This window comes from Lathyrus oleraceus, chromosome 7, assembly GCF_024323335.1.
Source record: "Lathyrus oleraceus cultivar Zhongwan6 chromosome 7, CAAS_Psat_ZW6_1.0, whole genome shotgun sequence".
Classification (NCBI taxonomy): domain Eukaryota; kingdom Viridiplantae; phylum Streptophyta; class Magnoliopsida; order Fabales; family Fabaceae; genus Lathyrus; species Lathyrus oleraceus.
Window position 1 is genome coordinate 486,580,034 of NC_066585.1, and position 16,848 is coordinate 486,596,881.

The following is a 16,848-nucleotide window of genomic DNA, read 5'->3' on the forward strand; positions in this document are numbered from 1 at the left end:
GAGCTTATTTACTTTTCAATGCTTACATTGATAATGTTTTGTGGATTTTGTAGGAGGAAAACTTGGAAGAGGTCATTGCACTTACTGTGATATAACTGTTAAATTGTTTGTCTCACACATATCTTTCAGATGCAAAGGATAATACTGACATTATGAATTTTGTTACAGGCCCCGCCCAGGGAGCAAGCGTATGTGACATTTTCATTGTATTAGATTGTGTTGATCCTACTATTGCTAGCAATTTAAGGCATCCCATGATGTACCATTTTGCAGGGGGTTCCATGAGATATAGAAAGTGATGCAGGTCACCTTTGATTTGGAAGCATAATCCAGTCTGCATCCCAGCTCTTTCTCGTATTAAGTTTCATGCACTTCATTAGATTAAATCACATACGTTTGTGATTCTGGTAGATGGAAAGTGTTGTCATTTTTTAAAATTATTTAGGTCGAATGCCAGTAATTTCCAATGCAATTTGTTTTTAATTCAAGTCATGATGGTAACGTTTATCGTAGGAAACAGATTCTATGCATTTGAAGATGTTGTTTTTTCTATTAACAAATGTTAATATGTTAGTTTTATTATGGTGTGGGTAGGACTAGAACCATCAACCTCAACTCTCTCACTCCATCCTCAAACCACCAAACCAAGTTTATATCTCTCTATATAATGATATGGTCTAGTTTTGTCTTAGCATTTAGGAGCTTTAATCTACATTCTAATGTACATAATTTATGGAGATATATTATTATATTTCTATATTGGCGGAGCTGTAGAGGTAGTAACTGCACAAACTCTCGGTACTTAAATGAGTTATTGATAATTTCATACTGGACCGTATGAATTTATTGAGGAACTTCACAGTTACTGAATATGATTCCATTTTGTATGACTTCCAAAATCATATTTTCTAATTTGTACAAATTTGCTTTAGTGGTTTTTCTTCAATGAAGTTACAACATAGCTACAGTTCATTTAAAATTAGCCATCTTCTTCTTGTGTCGTCTATAAGAAAAATTGCACGGTTGACTTAATATATCCTTGTTATGGTTTTATGGACAATCTTTCTCGATTATTATTATTTGATTGTGCAATTGTGAAGTTGTTATGATCTGCTTGTGATTAGTATGTTCTTTTATTTACCAAAATTATTTGAATTCATAACTAACTTGATCGTCGGAGTTTTTGCAGGTACCACACCTTTGGTGTGTCATGCTATGCTCATGAGTATGATGAAACAGAAAGGAAATGCAACATCTTAAAAACATGGTAGGAAGTTTACCTTTGATTTGAGCTGCTGGCCATGCTTAACAGTCCGGTCTTCAACCGAGCTGAGTGAATGAGATTCATTGACATGGGGGGCCTTCTGAAACTTGATTTTACTTATAAATGTCATGTTTTTATTGGTAATGTATCTTATGTTTCATGTTTCATGATAAGATTTCATTCACGAATCGGAAAATAGTTCTTTTGATTTAGGATTTGAATCTCAATTTGATAATCATGCCAACAATTGAATGGAATACATAACAATGGAATTCACAACTAATTAATGTGTATTTAAATCTAAATAAGGGGTGATAACCTTTTTTTCTGCATAGGGGGGATGGGGAATACATGTCTTTTCTCTTTTTTATTTGCAAAACAAATTACCAAATGTCGATTTTCTTTATTCACAATGGCAGATGTAATTTTCAACAAGGAAGAAGATGTCATTTCTCCGGAAAATGATGTCATTGATGGTCCGCTGTGTTTCTATGATGTGCTTGCTGATTACTTTGTACATGTGCCTGAAAGTGGGAAGCCCGTCCTTGACTTGATTGTCCAACTTTGGAGCCAGTCATTTGCTTCACATATTTTTAGCCTCTTGTTTCACAAATGGGTATGTAAGCTTGTCTCTGCCATATTGTCTTTTGCTCTCTTGAGGGAAGTTTTACTTAGCTTGATAGTATTAGTATGGTCATCCATTACTGGTTTTGAATTTGAACATTTACAATTCTAAAAAAAAGTGAGTCGTCTTAATGGCATGGTTACATTCTGACAAATATGAACATCCTCAAATTGACTAATGATATTCTGAGGCATACCTGATTATGGCTATATATTCCTTTTTCTCTTAGCTGGTTATAGAGTGGGTGGCAATTCCCCATTTCACTTGACTAACAATATGTATAACCTTTTTCTCTTAGTTGGTTATAGAGTGGGTGGCAATTCCCGATTTCACTTGACTACCATTTCTTCTTGTTCATTCAAATTTTGAAATGCTTATGAGTATTTAGAACCTTCATCAACGGTTTCTAAAATTCATTCTTTTCCTGATATTGGTACAAAATTTCTGTCTACTAGTAGTATAGCACCTATTTTGTCAAATGCTTGAAATAGGTTTCAGATTTAATCCTTGGGAACCAGTGCATACTATTGTAAATATGTAGTATGTAAGATAAGTGACATATATAGTATAATTATTTCATTTTGATAATGTGAGTGGTATATATGATACTATTATGTATAAATGAAATGAGTGCTGATATATATATATATATATATATATATATATATATATATATATATATATATATATATATATATATATTAGTTAATCATGGACTAATGCATATTACTAGTATGTTTGGTTTGGCTTTTGGAACAGCTAGAATCAATTCTAGAGGTGTAGAATTGATTATGGAGTGATTTTGAGGTGTTTGGTTCTAAAGTAGAATTGATTTTACCTCCAGAATTGATTCTACTTGAAGCTAGAATTTGTAGCTTCTGAGTTTAAACACGATTTTTACACTGAAATTTGTTGTTCAACTCACTTTTACATAAACGTATCCAAACATAAATCAAATTATGTTAAACTTCTATTAAAATCAATTATACTAAACTCATTTCTGTCAAAATAAATTTTGTCCACCGTCAATACAAACACACACTTAAAATTGGTTATGAGAATTGTGTTTTTACTTTTTACATAGCACTGGTTTGAGATTAGATGTTTTTTTTTGCTTGGGTATATTTCATTTCTGTTATTTCCCTTCTGTTGTAAGGAGTCAATCTCCATATTTCCTAAAGAAATCTTAGTTCCTATTTTCTAATTGACATTCAAGAATCACTGTTTGAGCTCTTTTATTTAGTCCTAATTGGGGTAATATTGTAAAACATATTTCTAGCTGTTTAGTTGTATATAACTTTTTAATACCTTAATGCAGATGTTTGAAGTTCATCTTGATAATCCAGAAGTGCTCCTACGGTATTCATCTGCCCTGGTTCAAGGTGCCACAAATGTTTTCTGGTATGAATACAGGCTGTTATAAAGTAAAATGTTAATTAATTGGATATAACTTGCAAAAAGACCAGGCAGATTTGGATTGGCTGGCATTTATAAGTTAAAATTATATTCACTTTGAAAAACCATGCTCTGAAAAGATATGAACTTCATTTCATGCTCCACTCCACTCCTAAATGGAAATAAGAAGAATATGTGTGAACTCTCTTTATCATCTTTCTTTTAAAAACAATATTTGCTTGCATTACATGATTTTATCAATAGTCTTTCTATGCCAAATCAATAGCAATCCGTTTGACCTTATCCTAATCCATTAAAAACAAAACAGAAAGTAATTGAAAATTTGGAAAATGTTAGTAAGAGTGTCTTCATGGGCTAAAACCTCTACTATGATAGAGTTGATATTGTACCATATTTGGAAAATCAATTTGAGAATTGCAATAGTCATTTTTGGTGCCATGTACAGGATTGACATTCAGACAAATACAAAGCGTTTCCGGTCTATATTCCGTGTAAGGGTTCTAGTTGGATCCTATATTTATTTTAACTATTATGTATCATCTGAATAATATTATAATCATTGTTTCTTTTCCCAATTCTTTTGCATATTCCTTGTGTTTCCCTCAAATTCAGTACCTCTTGGATGATGTTGCATTACACCACAGTAGATTGAATAAAATTCCTCTCCAGGTATACCATATCAGTTTTAGTTTATAAATGCTGCCTACAATTTTTTATAGGACCTTTAGCTAGTCTACTTTTGTTGCTGGCAATGGCATTCTGAAATTTTTTACTTTTCATTGAACTATCAGGCTCAGCGAGATATGTATCTTTTGCTCTCAAGGTTCATTCTATTTTACAATTCAGGTAGCCATTCAGAGAAGTTATTAGCCTATAAATAATAATGCAATAGTCTCTAAATCTAATATTGCCCTCTTTGCAGCTGGCAAAATCGATAGCTTCTTGAAACAATGTCCTGTTTTTCAAACTGCCTTCTTAGTTGGCAGTCCGGCAGATATATTTGTGAATGAACTCACGGATCAGGTACATCTGAATCACCTTTTTTCACAATTGAAAACCATATCCTCTGTTTCATATAAAGAAATTATGTTACCTACACTTAATTGTTGCTGTTGATTTTTTTAACAGCTTCAAAAGCTTAAGGTGGAACCTGTACTGCTGCATTATCTTTCAGAAGTCAAGGTCCTTCAGGGTACTAAACCAACCATTCAGGTGCAATAGTTGGACATGGAATATTCTTCTCTCAACCTGACTCAGCTAAGTCATTCTTTTGTTTATGTTAATGGCACAGGTATCGAATTGAGAATGACGACAAGTACGAGATTGAAAACATGTTTGTATGGTTTTACTTCTCCTGGTGGTCCAATGTACCCGACCAGAGCTGTTCGTCATGCTGCAAATTGGGTTAAATAAAGGGGTTACACCAACTTATTACCAGAACCTCGTGCTTAAAAAAACAAAAATAAACATATATATATATATATATATATATATATATATATATATATATATATATATATATATATATATATATATATATATATATATAAATATGCCTATTGTTGGTTGGTTCAGAGGTATCTGGTGCTGAACTTGGTAGGGTGGATTACGATCCAATCCCCCACAACTGCAAATTGGGTTAAATAAAAGGGGTTACACCAACTTATGTACCAGAGCCCCATGCTCAAGATCATAATCACTAACCGGTCACTTTACTATGAGTATGTACGGATAACGGGCTTAATGTGATTGCACCTGAATGAAAAGGACTTGAAGAAAACGAAAAGAAGGCCTAAGTATGGTGGGGTAATGTAGATTGATTTGTAGAAACCGCTTGGACCCTCCTTCTCTATGGTAATGTTCCATTCTGGTTCTGGGGGATATTATGCTAATATGGCATGTTACCTTATGAATCTCATGCCCTCGTCTGTCCTTAACAACAATATCCCTCACTTAATTTTGTTATTTCCTTATTCCCCCTTCACCCAATTCCTCCTCGTGTCTTCGAGTCTACAATATTTGTTAAAGTAAATGCTCGTGACGGTGACGGTACCAGTGATCAATCATGGTTCTCTTTCTCTCTCTTCCAGGTTACTCCTACCCTATCTCATATCGAAACACTGGGGACAATATTCGATTTAAGTGTGAGAGGAGATTTTTATCGTTTTTATTGCTTTTCTTTATTTTTAGTATGTTTTGTGCATTTTTAGTTGTTTGCTTTTCATTTCAATAAAATAACATGTGTTTGATGAGTCATCTGTGTAGTGTATCCGTATTTCTCCCTTTTCTTTAAACTTACCAAAATAATTATGAGAAAAGAAAACAGTGCATCTTGAATATTCAGGACATAAGACAGGTTTATGACGGGATGTAAAAGACTTGGAAAAACTTTTTCTAAAAATCGGTATTGTCTTAACACCGTAGGCTTCATGATTACAAGAGTCGATCCCGATATCCCATATGCTGTGACCCCAATTTTTGTTCCAAATAAGTCCTTAAGTAGTTTATCCTTGCAGTCAGCTCCGGCTTAAGCATGCTCTACGTAGGGGACCGATGAAAATAAGTGAATGATCACAAAAAAAATTCCTGCTTTGTTCTCAAGTCATATGAAAATTCGGGCTAGGTGACTCTCACACGGTCATTTAACCCAGTAAAATAAAGACATATGCGAAACATGCAGAAGAAAAAAATAAAATGAAATATATATATGCCTATTGTAAGTTGGTTCAGAGGTATCTGGTGCTGAACTTGGTAGGGTGGATTACGATCCAATCCCCCACAACTGCAAATTGGGTTAAATAAAAGGGGTTACACCAACTTATGTACTAGAGCCCCATGCTTAAGATCATAATCACTAACCGGTCACTTTACTATGAGTATGTACGGATAACGGGCTTAATGTGATTGCACCTGAATGAAAAGGACTTGAAGAAAACAAAAAGAAGCCTACGATCGCATTATCCCACCATAAGTCTTTTTGCCTTGAGTTAACTCTAGTTGATACTGTTTTACTTGCATAAACTATAAAGAGTTTTGCTTGAGGACAAACAAAGGTTTAAGTGTGGGAGAATTTGATCACACTGAATCACACCGTATTTTTGACTCGGATTTCACATGTTTAGTAGGACTTTATTATCATTTTATTTGTATTATGCTCTCTTTTATGTTGTTTTCAGATATTTAGCTCTTTCGGGACACTTTTAGAAAAAACAAAGCAAAAAAACCAAAATGAGGGTTTTTCGGCAAATATTGTACACATGGCGTTGCACATGGCGACCGCTATAGGAGAAACCATTACTCATCAGCCCTCAACCAGGAGGTAATCCGTCACATCGGGGGGTTATCTCACTTTAGTGAGATTGAGTTGGGTCATTTTTTATTTTATTGCTTTTATTTATTTTACTTGTCTTGCTTTATTTTATTTAATTTCTGTATCGCTTTACTTTATTTAATTTCTTTCTACGCTTTACTTTATTTAATTTCTGTCTACGCTTTACTTTATTTAATTTCTGTCCACGCTTTAATCGTTCTTTACGCCTTACATTCTAAAACAACTTTTCATCATGATCAATATTGTTGTGTTTGTTGGTATTACCATGTCTGACTAAATCTTTTAAAAGTTAGAATGTAAGGATCGCGGTTAAAGAGATGTTTCACATATTGAATCTGTAGAAATATTTTAAAGGTTGTTTTGATTTTTAACTTGAGTTTTCTGAAACAAACTTGGTTAGTTTTAACTATTCAAGAAGTGCGAAAGCACCCTGACTTAGTTAACTAACAATATTTATCACTTTAAGAAAAAACGATTTTTGAATGGGAGTCATCGACTATGATTTGTAGGCTACACATGTGTCTTTATGGTGTTAAGCAATCTCCAAGAGTTTGGTTTGATAGATTCAGTACTGTAATATAACAGTTTGGTATAGTCCGTAGTGAAGCCGACCATTCTGGTTTTTTTTATCATCACTCATCCCAATAGTGAATTACTCTTGCTGTGTATGTAGATGACATTTTCATAATTTTTAGTCATCAATAAGGAATATTCCAACTCATGACAAGTGTATCTCTTCACCCAAAAGTAAGTTTTATTTTAAGCTCATTTTGTTTTCTCAACTCACTTTTTCTACCATCATAATTTCATGTGTAAATTTTCTTTCTTTCTCAATAGGTAAATGGTGGACTTCTAAGTCCAGGGTTGATGGGACTGTACGTTGTCTTCCTTTGTTGGTGTGCAATTAGAAGGTAAGATGGATATCATGTTTGATTCTACGGCGTTAAAAATTAATTTTGACCGAATATGAATGTTAACTTATTTGTGCATGCAGTGAACCCGAAGGAGATCAATGCATCCGGAAGGAAGGCACTGTACCCGAAACCGACTGGCTAAACATCATTGTAATATTTCTATTTTATAATCTATTCAAATTCAAAATTAATGTTGGAATTGTGAATCTAAACTTGTGATATGGTTCTATAAAATTGCGAATCAACTGTGGTTGAACGACCAGAAGACTAGTAGGGTCTCGGTTATACAACCTTTGACATGCTTGAAACATTTACTAAGCACTAAAATACATGATCTAACATTAGTTACTGTCTTCAATGTTGACTGACATGTGACAATAACTGTTGGCAGAGTTTTGTTATTGGAATACTAGCAATAGTTTTTGCAACATTTTCAACAGGCATAGATTCTAAATCCTTTCATTTCAGGTTTGTTACAAATATTAAAATCAAACTTGAATTTAAATATAATTTTCTGCAATGCATACATATCTGACACATATAGTTAATTTGCAGTTAAAGAAGAGTGAGAAGGCAACAGAAGAAAATGATGTTCCATATGGTTATGGCTTCTTTCATTTTGTTTTTGCCGTAGGAGCTATGTACTTTGCAATGCTATTGGTTGGATGGAATAGTCATCACTCTATGAAAAAGTATGGTTCCATCTTGTACATGTTATGGGCATCATCGTACTAGGTTTTTTAGTTTTGTTTTGTCAACAAAAAGATAAAACGTGAGAAAGTCAAATAAAATCATCATATATGAATCTAGATGCCACCTAATAAATAAACCAATAAATGTGTTTCCAATGAAGCTTATGTGTGTTCCTTGGTTGACATATTAGACTATTAATGTTTGTCATCAATGCTATAACTTTTCTTTTTGGCTTCTTCTCATTTATAGTAGCATGTTTATTTGGTGTTGACCCTTTCTTTCTTTAAGGGCAGCCATAAATGTTTTGGAAATAAAATGCTATTGCTATGTTGTTCTGCAGATGGTCACTTGATGTGGGCTGAACCAGTGCTTGGGTCAGAATAGTAAATGAATGGTTGGCAGTCTGTGTATACTGTAAGTTTATTTTTCTTTCTTTAAGTATTGTGATCAATTAAAAATAAAAATATTAAATTAGAGAAAGAAAGAGAGAGTTATAATATGCAGCAGCTGACATTTTAATCAGTGTCTAACAACAACATGACTCAACATTTTGATATATGTCCAACATGTGTTTGTCTAACAACGGCGCAGACACGTATAGTTACACTCAATTTACTTTAATTTTCTCTAATTATTATTATCAATGTCAGTGTTTCGTAGATTCTAATATAGCACATTGTCTCAAATTATTATTACCAATGTTAGTGTTTCGTAGATTCTAATACAGCACATTGTGTGTAATTTCTTGAGCAAAGACAACTAAAGGGAGTTTTTGCAGGTACCACACCTTTGGTGTGTCATGTTATGCTCATGAGTATGATGAAACAGAAAGGAAATGCAACATCTTAAAAGCATGGTAGGAAGTTTACCTTTGATTTGAGCTGCTGGCCATGCTTAACAGTCCGGTCTTCAACCGAGCTGAGTGAATGAGACTCATTGGCATGGGGGGCCTTCTGAAACATTGGAAATGGGCAGAGGCTGAAAACTTTGGGTGTCAGGCTGTGTTTGAAGTGGGGAGTTATGCCTCAAGTATAAATTCTGGTGTCAGGCTGTGTTTGAAGTGGGGAGTCATGCCTCAAATATAAATTCTGGTGTCCCTAGTGAAAGTTGAAGCAAAACATTGAAAATTTGAGTTGTTCTTCATAATGCCTATTAAGCTCACCAGATCTTGCGAAAGAAATGGGAGAAGGTGTGTAGAGAAAATAAAAGGCGGGGAGGGGACTGGGTATATAAAATTTGAGAGCTTTCAACTTAGCTTTGGTTTGGTACTGGCTCTTGAGGTTGCATGTAGAAAAACAAAGTCAGTTTTTGAAAACCAGAATTTCATGTATATGGACCCAACATATTATTCAAAAAAGTTTATTTGACAGTAATATATAAGACAACTATTGCCCTTTTGTAATTTGTACAAGTAAAGTGTAAACTTTGAATTTTGTTTGAAATCGTGATTTCCGTTTTTGATTTGGTTCTCACAATATAGATAATGCATTCATAGAAAGTAAGTTACTTTAACTTGTTGGTATCTTCCAAAGGAAACTAGAAATAGGATGTTTGGTTTAGTAGGACTTTCTAATTGTATCTTGTTCTTTTTCCTCTTTCAAAAGACTTCCCATAAAGGTCAATGCCACTCTTTTATGCTTATAACATCATGCGTTTTTATAATTTCGTCTTTTTGTTTACTTTAAAATGTTACTCTTTTTATTTCCCAAAATTATTTTAAAATGATTACTAACTTGTTCGTCCGAGTCTTTGTAGGAAGGTATGTACGCTCTTGTCATGAATAGATCAAAAAATGAGTCTTGTGGTCATTACAGGTAATGTTCTTCTATGGCCTATTTTCATTTGGTTTTTAGAATGCATGCTAAGTGATTGTTTTGTTACAAATAGTCAATACTGCACAAATCTATAATAAATATTGGATTGTTTCTGGCACTTTCTTTTTTATATTATTCGGGTAATGGTTGTATTGTGTTTTGATTTCACTGTTTCTTTTGGTCATATTTGATAGGGAGAGCCAGCAGTTGAGGTTACAAATGAAGGTGTTGATGTTGCAGGGCATACAATTGTTACAACTTTGGAGGTCATTTCCAACTTAGGAAGGTTCTCAACCCCAAGAGTGTGATCAAACCAACATCACTAGCTAAAGATTATTTTGAATCCATAACTAACTTGATCGTCCGATACTTTGTAGGTACCACACCTTTGCTATGATCATGTCAGTCTTGAGGCCCTTAGAGGTAATGTTATTATGTTTGCCTCTTTTAATTTGGTTTGATTTGTTTGTGCTCAACAAATTGTTCAGGTTCATTCGTTGATTTCGTTTATTAATATGTACAAGTTTTATAAAAACGTGAAGCCTTTTCTTGACTTGAACATTTTTTCAGATATGATTCAGGTTTTTTATTTTTTCTGAATTTATAGTAATTTGTGACCTTTTCCATGAGATATAGAAAGTGATGCAGGGAACCTTTGATTTGGAAGCATAATTCGGTATGCACCCCAGCTATTTTTCATATAGAGTTTCATGCATTACATTAGATTAAATCACATAAATTTGTTAATTAATTTGCATATTGTTTATAATTCATTTCAGATCCTAGTAATTTTCAATTATGACTACCAAAATCTTTTTATTGGGACTTTAGGTAAAAAGTCATCCTGCATATGTTCTGATTTGTACAAATTTGCTGAAGTGGGTTTCCTTCAAATGTGGTTGCAGGGATTTGTCATCGTCTCAGTTTTATTCGATACAACATCTTGCCCTCGTACACCTTAACAAAATTGGGTAGCCGGATGTAAAAATATGCATCTTGTAAAAATCGCTTGGACCCTACTTCTCTATGGTAATGTTTCATTCTGGTTCTGGGGGATATTATGCTAATATGGCATGTTACCTTATAAACCTCATGCCCTCGCATGTCCTTAACAACAATATCCCTCACTTAATTTTGTTGTTTTCTTATTCCCCCTTCACCCAATTCCTCCTCGTGTCTTCGAGTTTACAATATTTGTTAAGGTAAATGCTCGTGACGGTGACAGTACCAGTGATCATCCATGGTTCTCTTTCTCTCTCCTCCAGGTTACTCCTACCCTATCTCATATCGAAACATTGGGGACAATGTTCGGTTTAAATGTGGAAGGGGATTTTTACCGTTTTTTATTGCTTTTCTTTATTTTTAGTATGTTTTGTGCGTTTTTAGTTGTTTGCTTTTCCTTTCAATAAAATAACATGTGTTTGACGAGTCATTTGTGTAGTGTATCCGTATTTCTCCCTTTTTTTTTAACCTTACCAAAAAACTTTGTGAGCAAAGAAAACAGTGCATCTTGAATATTCAGGCTATAAGACAGGTTTATTACGGGATGTAAAAGACTTGGAAAAAGTTTTTCTAAAAATCGGTATTGTCTTAACACCGTAGGCTTCATGATTATAAGTGTCGATCCCGATACTCCATATGTTGTGGTCCCAATTTTTGTTCCAAATAAGTCCTTAAGTAGTTTATCCTTGCAGTCAGCTCCGGCTTAAGCATGCTCTACGTAGGGGACCGATGAAAATAAGTGAATGATCACAAAAAAAAATTTTGCTTTGTTCTCAAGTCATATGAAAATTCGGGCTAAGTGACTCTCACACGGTCATTTAACCCAGTTAAATAAAGACATATGCGAAACATGCAGAAGAAAAAAATAAAATAAAATATATATATATATATATATATATATATATATATATATATATATATATATGCCTATTGTAAGTTGGTTCAGAGGTATCTGGTGCTGAACTTGGTAGGGTGGATTACGATCCAATCCCCCACAACTGCAAATTGGGTTAAATAAAGGGGTTACACCAACTTATTACCAGAACCTCGTGCTTAAAAAAACAAAAATAAACATGTATATATATATATATAAATATGCCTATTGTTGGTTGGTTCAGAGGTATCTGGTGCTGAACTTGGTAGGGTGGATTACGATCCAATCCCCCACAACTGCAAATTGGGTTAAATAAAAGGGGTTACACCAACTTATGTACCAGAGCCCCATGCTCAAGATCATAATCACTAACCGGTCACTTTACTATGAGTATGTACGGATAACGGGCTTAATGTGATTGCACCTGAATGAAAAGGACTTGAAGAAAACGAAAAGAAGGCCTAAGTATGGTGGGGTAATGTAGATTGATTTGTAGAAACCGCTTGGACCCTCCTTCTCTATGGTAATGTTCCATTCTGGTTCTGGGGGATATTATGCTAATATGGCATGTTACCTTATGAATCTCATGCCCTCGTCTGTCCTTAACAACAATATCCCTCACTTAATTTTGTTATTTCCTTATTCCCCCTTCACCCAATTCCTCCTCGTGTCTTCGAGTCTACAATATTTGTTAAAGTAAATGCTCGTGACGGTGACGGTACCGGTGATCAATCATGGTTCTCTTTCTCTCTCTTCCAGGTTACTCCTACCCTATCTCATATCGAAACACTGGGGACAATATTCGATTTAAGTGTGAGAGGAGATTTTTATCGTTTTTATTGCTTTTCTTTATTTTTAGTATGTTTTGTGCATTTTTAGTTGTTTGCTTTTCATTTCAATAAAATAACATGTGTTTGATGAGTCATCTGTGTAGTGTATCCGTATTTCTCCCTTTTCTTTAAACTTACCAAAATAATTATGAGAAAAGAAAACAGTGCATCTTGAATATTCAGGACATAAGACAGGTTTATGACGGGATGTAAAAGACTTGGAAAAACTTTTTCTAAAAATCGGTATTGTCTTAACACCGTAGGCTTCATGATTACAAGAGTCGATCCCGATATCCCATATGCTGTGACCCCAATTTTTGTTCCAAATAAGTCCTTAAGTAGTTTATCCTTGCAGTCAGCTCCGGCTTAAGCATGCTCTACGTAGGGGACCGATGAAAATAAGTGAATGATCACAAAAAAAATTCCTGCTTTGTTCTCAAGTCATATGAAAATTCGGGCTAGGTGACTCTCACACGGTCATTTAACCCAGTAAAATAAAGACATATGCGAAACATGCAGAAGAAAAAAATAAAATGAAATATATATATGCCTATTGTAAGTTGGTTCAGAGGTATCTGGTGCTGAACTTGGTAGGGTGGATTACGATCCAATCCCCCACAACTGCAAATTGGGTTAAATAAAAGGGGTTACACCAACTTATGTACTAGAGCCCCATGCTTAAGATCATAATCACTAACCGGTCACTTTACTATGAGTATGTACGGATAACGGGCTTAATGTGATTGCACCTGAATGAAAAGGACTTGAAGAAAACAAAAAGAAGCCTACGATCGCATTATCCCACCATAAGTCTTTTTGCCTTGAGTTAACTCTAGTTGATACTGTTTTACTTGCATAAACTATAAAGAGTTTTGCTTGAGGACAAACAAAGGTTTAAGTGTGGGAGAATTTGATCACACTGAATCACACCGTATTTTTGACTCGGATTTCACATGTTTAGTAGGACTTTATTATCATTTTATTTGTATTATGCTCTCTTTTATGTTGTTTTCAGATATTTAGCTCTTTCGGGACACTTTTAGAAAAAACAAAGCAAAAAAACCAAAATGAGGGTTTTTCGGCAAATATTGTACACATGGCGTTGCACATGGCGACCGCTATAGGAGAAACCATTACTCATCAGCCCTCAACCAGGAGGTAATCCGTCACATCGGGGGGTTATCTCACTTTAGTGAGATTGAGTTGGGTCATTTTTTATTTTATTGCTTTTATTTATTTTACTTGTCTTGCTTTATTTTATTTAATTTCTGTATCGCTTTACTTTATTTAATTTCTTTCTACGCTTTACTTTATTTAATTTCTGTCTACGCTTTACTTTATTTAATTTCTGTCCACGCTTTAATCGTTCTTTACGCCTTACATTCTAAAACAACTTTTCATCATGATCAATATTGTTGTGTTTGTTGGTATTACCATGTCTGACTAAATCTTTTAAAAGTTAGAATGTAAGGATCGCGGTTAAAGAGATGTTTCACATATTGAATCTGTAGAAATATTTTAAAGGTTGTTTTGATTTTTAACTTGAGTTTTCTGAAACAAACTTGGTTAGTTTTAACTATTCAAGAAGTGCGAAAGCACCCTGACTTAGTTAACTAACAATATTTATCACTTTAAGAAAAAACGATTTTTGAATGGGAGTCATCGACTATGATTTGTAGGCTACACATGTGTCTTTATGGTGTTAAGCAATCTCCAAGAGTTTGGTTTGATAGATTCAGTACTGTAATATAACAGTTTGGTATAGTCCGTAGTGAAGCCGACCATTCTGGTTTTTTTTATCATCACTCATCCCAATAGTGAATTACTCTTGCTGTGTATGTAGATGACATTTTCATAATTTTTAGTCATCAATAAGGAATATTCCAACTCATGACAAGTGTATCTCTTCACCCAAAAGTAAGTTTTATTTTAAGCTCATTTTGTTTTCTCAACTCACTTTTTCTACCATCATAATTTCATGTGTAAATTTTCTTTCTTTCTCAATAGGTAAATGGTGGACTTCTAAGTCCAGGGTTGATGGGACTGTACGTTGTCTTCCTTTGTTGGTGTGCAATTAGAAGGTAAGATGGATATCATGTTTGATTCTACGGCGTTAAAAATTAATTTTGACCGAATATGAATGTTAACTTATTTGTGCATGCAGTGAACCCGAAGGAGATCAATGCATCCGGAAGGAAGGCACTGTACCCGAAACCGACTGGCTAAACATCATTGTAATATTTCTATTTTATAATCTATTCAAATTCAAAATTAATGTTGGAATTGTGAATCTAAACTTGTGATATGGTTCTATAAAATTGCGAATCAACTGTGGTTGAACGACCAGAAGACTAGTAGGGTCTCGGTTATACAACCTTTGACATGCTTGAAACATTTACTAAGCACTAAAATACATGATCTAACATTAGTTACTGTCTTCAATGTTGACTGACATGTGACAATAACTGTTGGCAGAGTTTTGTTATTGGAATACTAGCAATAGTTTTTGCAACATTTTCAACAGGCATAGATTCTAAATCCTTTCATTTCAGGTTTGTTACAAATATTAAAATCAAACTTGAATTTAAATATAATTTTCTGCAATGCATACATATCTGACACATATAGTTAATTTGCAGTTAAAGAAGAGTGAGAAGGCAACAGAAGAAAATGATGTTCCATATGGTTATGGCTTCTTTCATTTTGTTTTTGCCGTAGGAGCTATGTACTTTGCAATGCTATTGGTTGGATGGAATAGTCATCACTCTATGAAAAAGTATGGTTCCATCTTGTACATGTTATGGGCATCATCGTACTAGGTTTTTTAGTTTTGTTTTGTCAACAAAAAGATAAAACGTGAGAAAGTCAAATAAAATCATCATATATGAATCTAGATGCCACCTAATAAATAAACCAATAAATGTGTTTCCAATGAAGCTTATGTGTGTTCCTTGGTTGACATATTAGACTATTAATGTTTGTCATCAATGCTATAACTTTTCTTTTTGGCTTCTTCTCATTTATAGTAGCATGTTTATTTGGTGTTGACCCTTTCTTTCTTTAAGGGCAGCCATAAATGTTTTGGAAATAAAATGCTATTGCTATGTTGTTCTGCAGATGGTCACTTGATGTGGGCTGAACCAGTGCTTGGGTCAGAATAGTAAATGAATGGTTGGCAGTCTGTGTATACTGTAAGTTTATTTTTCTTTCTTTAAGTATTGTGATCAATTAAAAATAAAAATATTAAATTAGAGAAAGAAAGAGAGAGTTATAATATGCAGCAGCTGACATTTTAATCAGTGTCTAACAACAACATGACTCAACATTTTGATATATGTCCAACATGTGTTTGTCTAACAACGGCGCAGACACGTATAGTTACACTCAATTTACTTTAATTTTCTCTAATTATTATTATCAATGTCAGTGTTTCGTAGATTCTAATATAGCACATTGTCTCAAATTATTATTACCAATGTTAGTGTTTCGTAGATTCTAATACAGCACATTGTGTGTAATTTCTTGAGCAAAGACAACTAAAGGGAGTTTTTGCAGGTACCACACCTTTGGTGTGTCATGTTATGCTCATGAGTATGATGAAACAGAAAGGAAATGCAACATCTTAAAAGCATGGTAGGAAGTTTACCTTTGATTTGAGCTGCTGGCCATGCTTAACAGTCGGTCTTCAACCGAGCTGAGTGAATGAGACTCATTGGCATGGGGGGCCTTCTGAAACATTGGAAATGGGCAGAGGCTGAAAACTTTGGGTGTCAGGCTGTGTTTGAAGTGGGGAGTTATGCCTCAAGTATAAATTCTGGTGTCAGGCTGTGTTTGAAGTGGGGAGTCATGCCTCAAATATAAATTCTGGTGTCCCTAGTGAAAGTTGAAGCAAAACATTGAAAATTTGAGTTGTTCTTCATAATGCCTATTAAGCTCACCAGATCTTGCGAAAGAAATGGGAGAAGGTGTGTAGAGAAAATAAAAGGCGGGGAGGGGACTGGGTATATAAAATTTGAGAGCTTTCAACTTAGCTTTGGTTTGGTACTGGCTCTTGAGGTTGCATGTAGAAAAACAAAGTCAGTTTT

General features: G+C 34.2%; 1 protein-coding gene across 1 annotated transcript; it reads left to right on the forward strand.

Annotated features, from left to right (window-relative positions):
- Nucleotides 1-34: 34 nt before the first annotated feature.
- Nucleotides 35-15,312, forward strand: LOC127106040 (uncharacterized). Its single transcript, XM_051043326.1, has 24 exons — nucleotides 35-188; nucleotides 274-1,880; nucleotides 3,208-3,290; nucleotides 3,751-3,796; nucleotides 3,918-3,974; nucleotides 4,097-4,151; nucleotides 4,228-4,328; nucleotides 4,434-4,497; nucleotides 4,597-6,624; nucleotides 7,310-7,383; nucleotides 7,474-7,547; nucleotides 7,631-7,700; nucleotides 7,942-8,018; nucleotides 8,106-8,242; nucleotides 8,584-8,657; nucleotides 9,022-9,432; nucleotides 9,999-10,057; nucleotides 10,252-10,733; nucleotides 10,963-11,086; nucleotides 13,779-13,921; nucleotides 14,607-14,680; nucleotides 14,771-14,844; nucleotides 14,928-14,997; nucleotides 15,239-15,312. Exons 2-9 carry the CDS (start codon nucleotides 1,605-1,607, stop codon nucleotides 4,716-4,718), a joined length of 804 nt encoding a protein of 267 aa, XP_050899283.1. The 5' UTR covers nucleotides 35-188; nucleotides 274-1,604; the 3' UTR covers nucleotides 4,719-6,624; nucleotides 7,310-7,383; nucleotides 7,474-7,547; nucleotides 7,631-7,700; nucleotides 7,942-8,018; nucleotides 8,106-8,242; nucleotides 8,584-8,657; nucleotides 9,022-9,432; nucleotides 9,999-10,057; nucleotides 10,252-10,733; nucleotides 10,963-11,086; nucleotides 13,779-13,921; nucleotides 14,607-14,680; nucleotides 14,771-14,844; nucleotides 14,928-14,997; nucleotides 15,239-15,312.
- The last annotated feature ends 1,536 nt before the right edge of the window (nucleotides 15,313-16,848 follow it).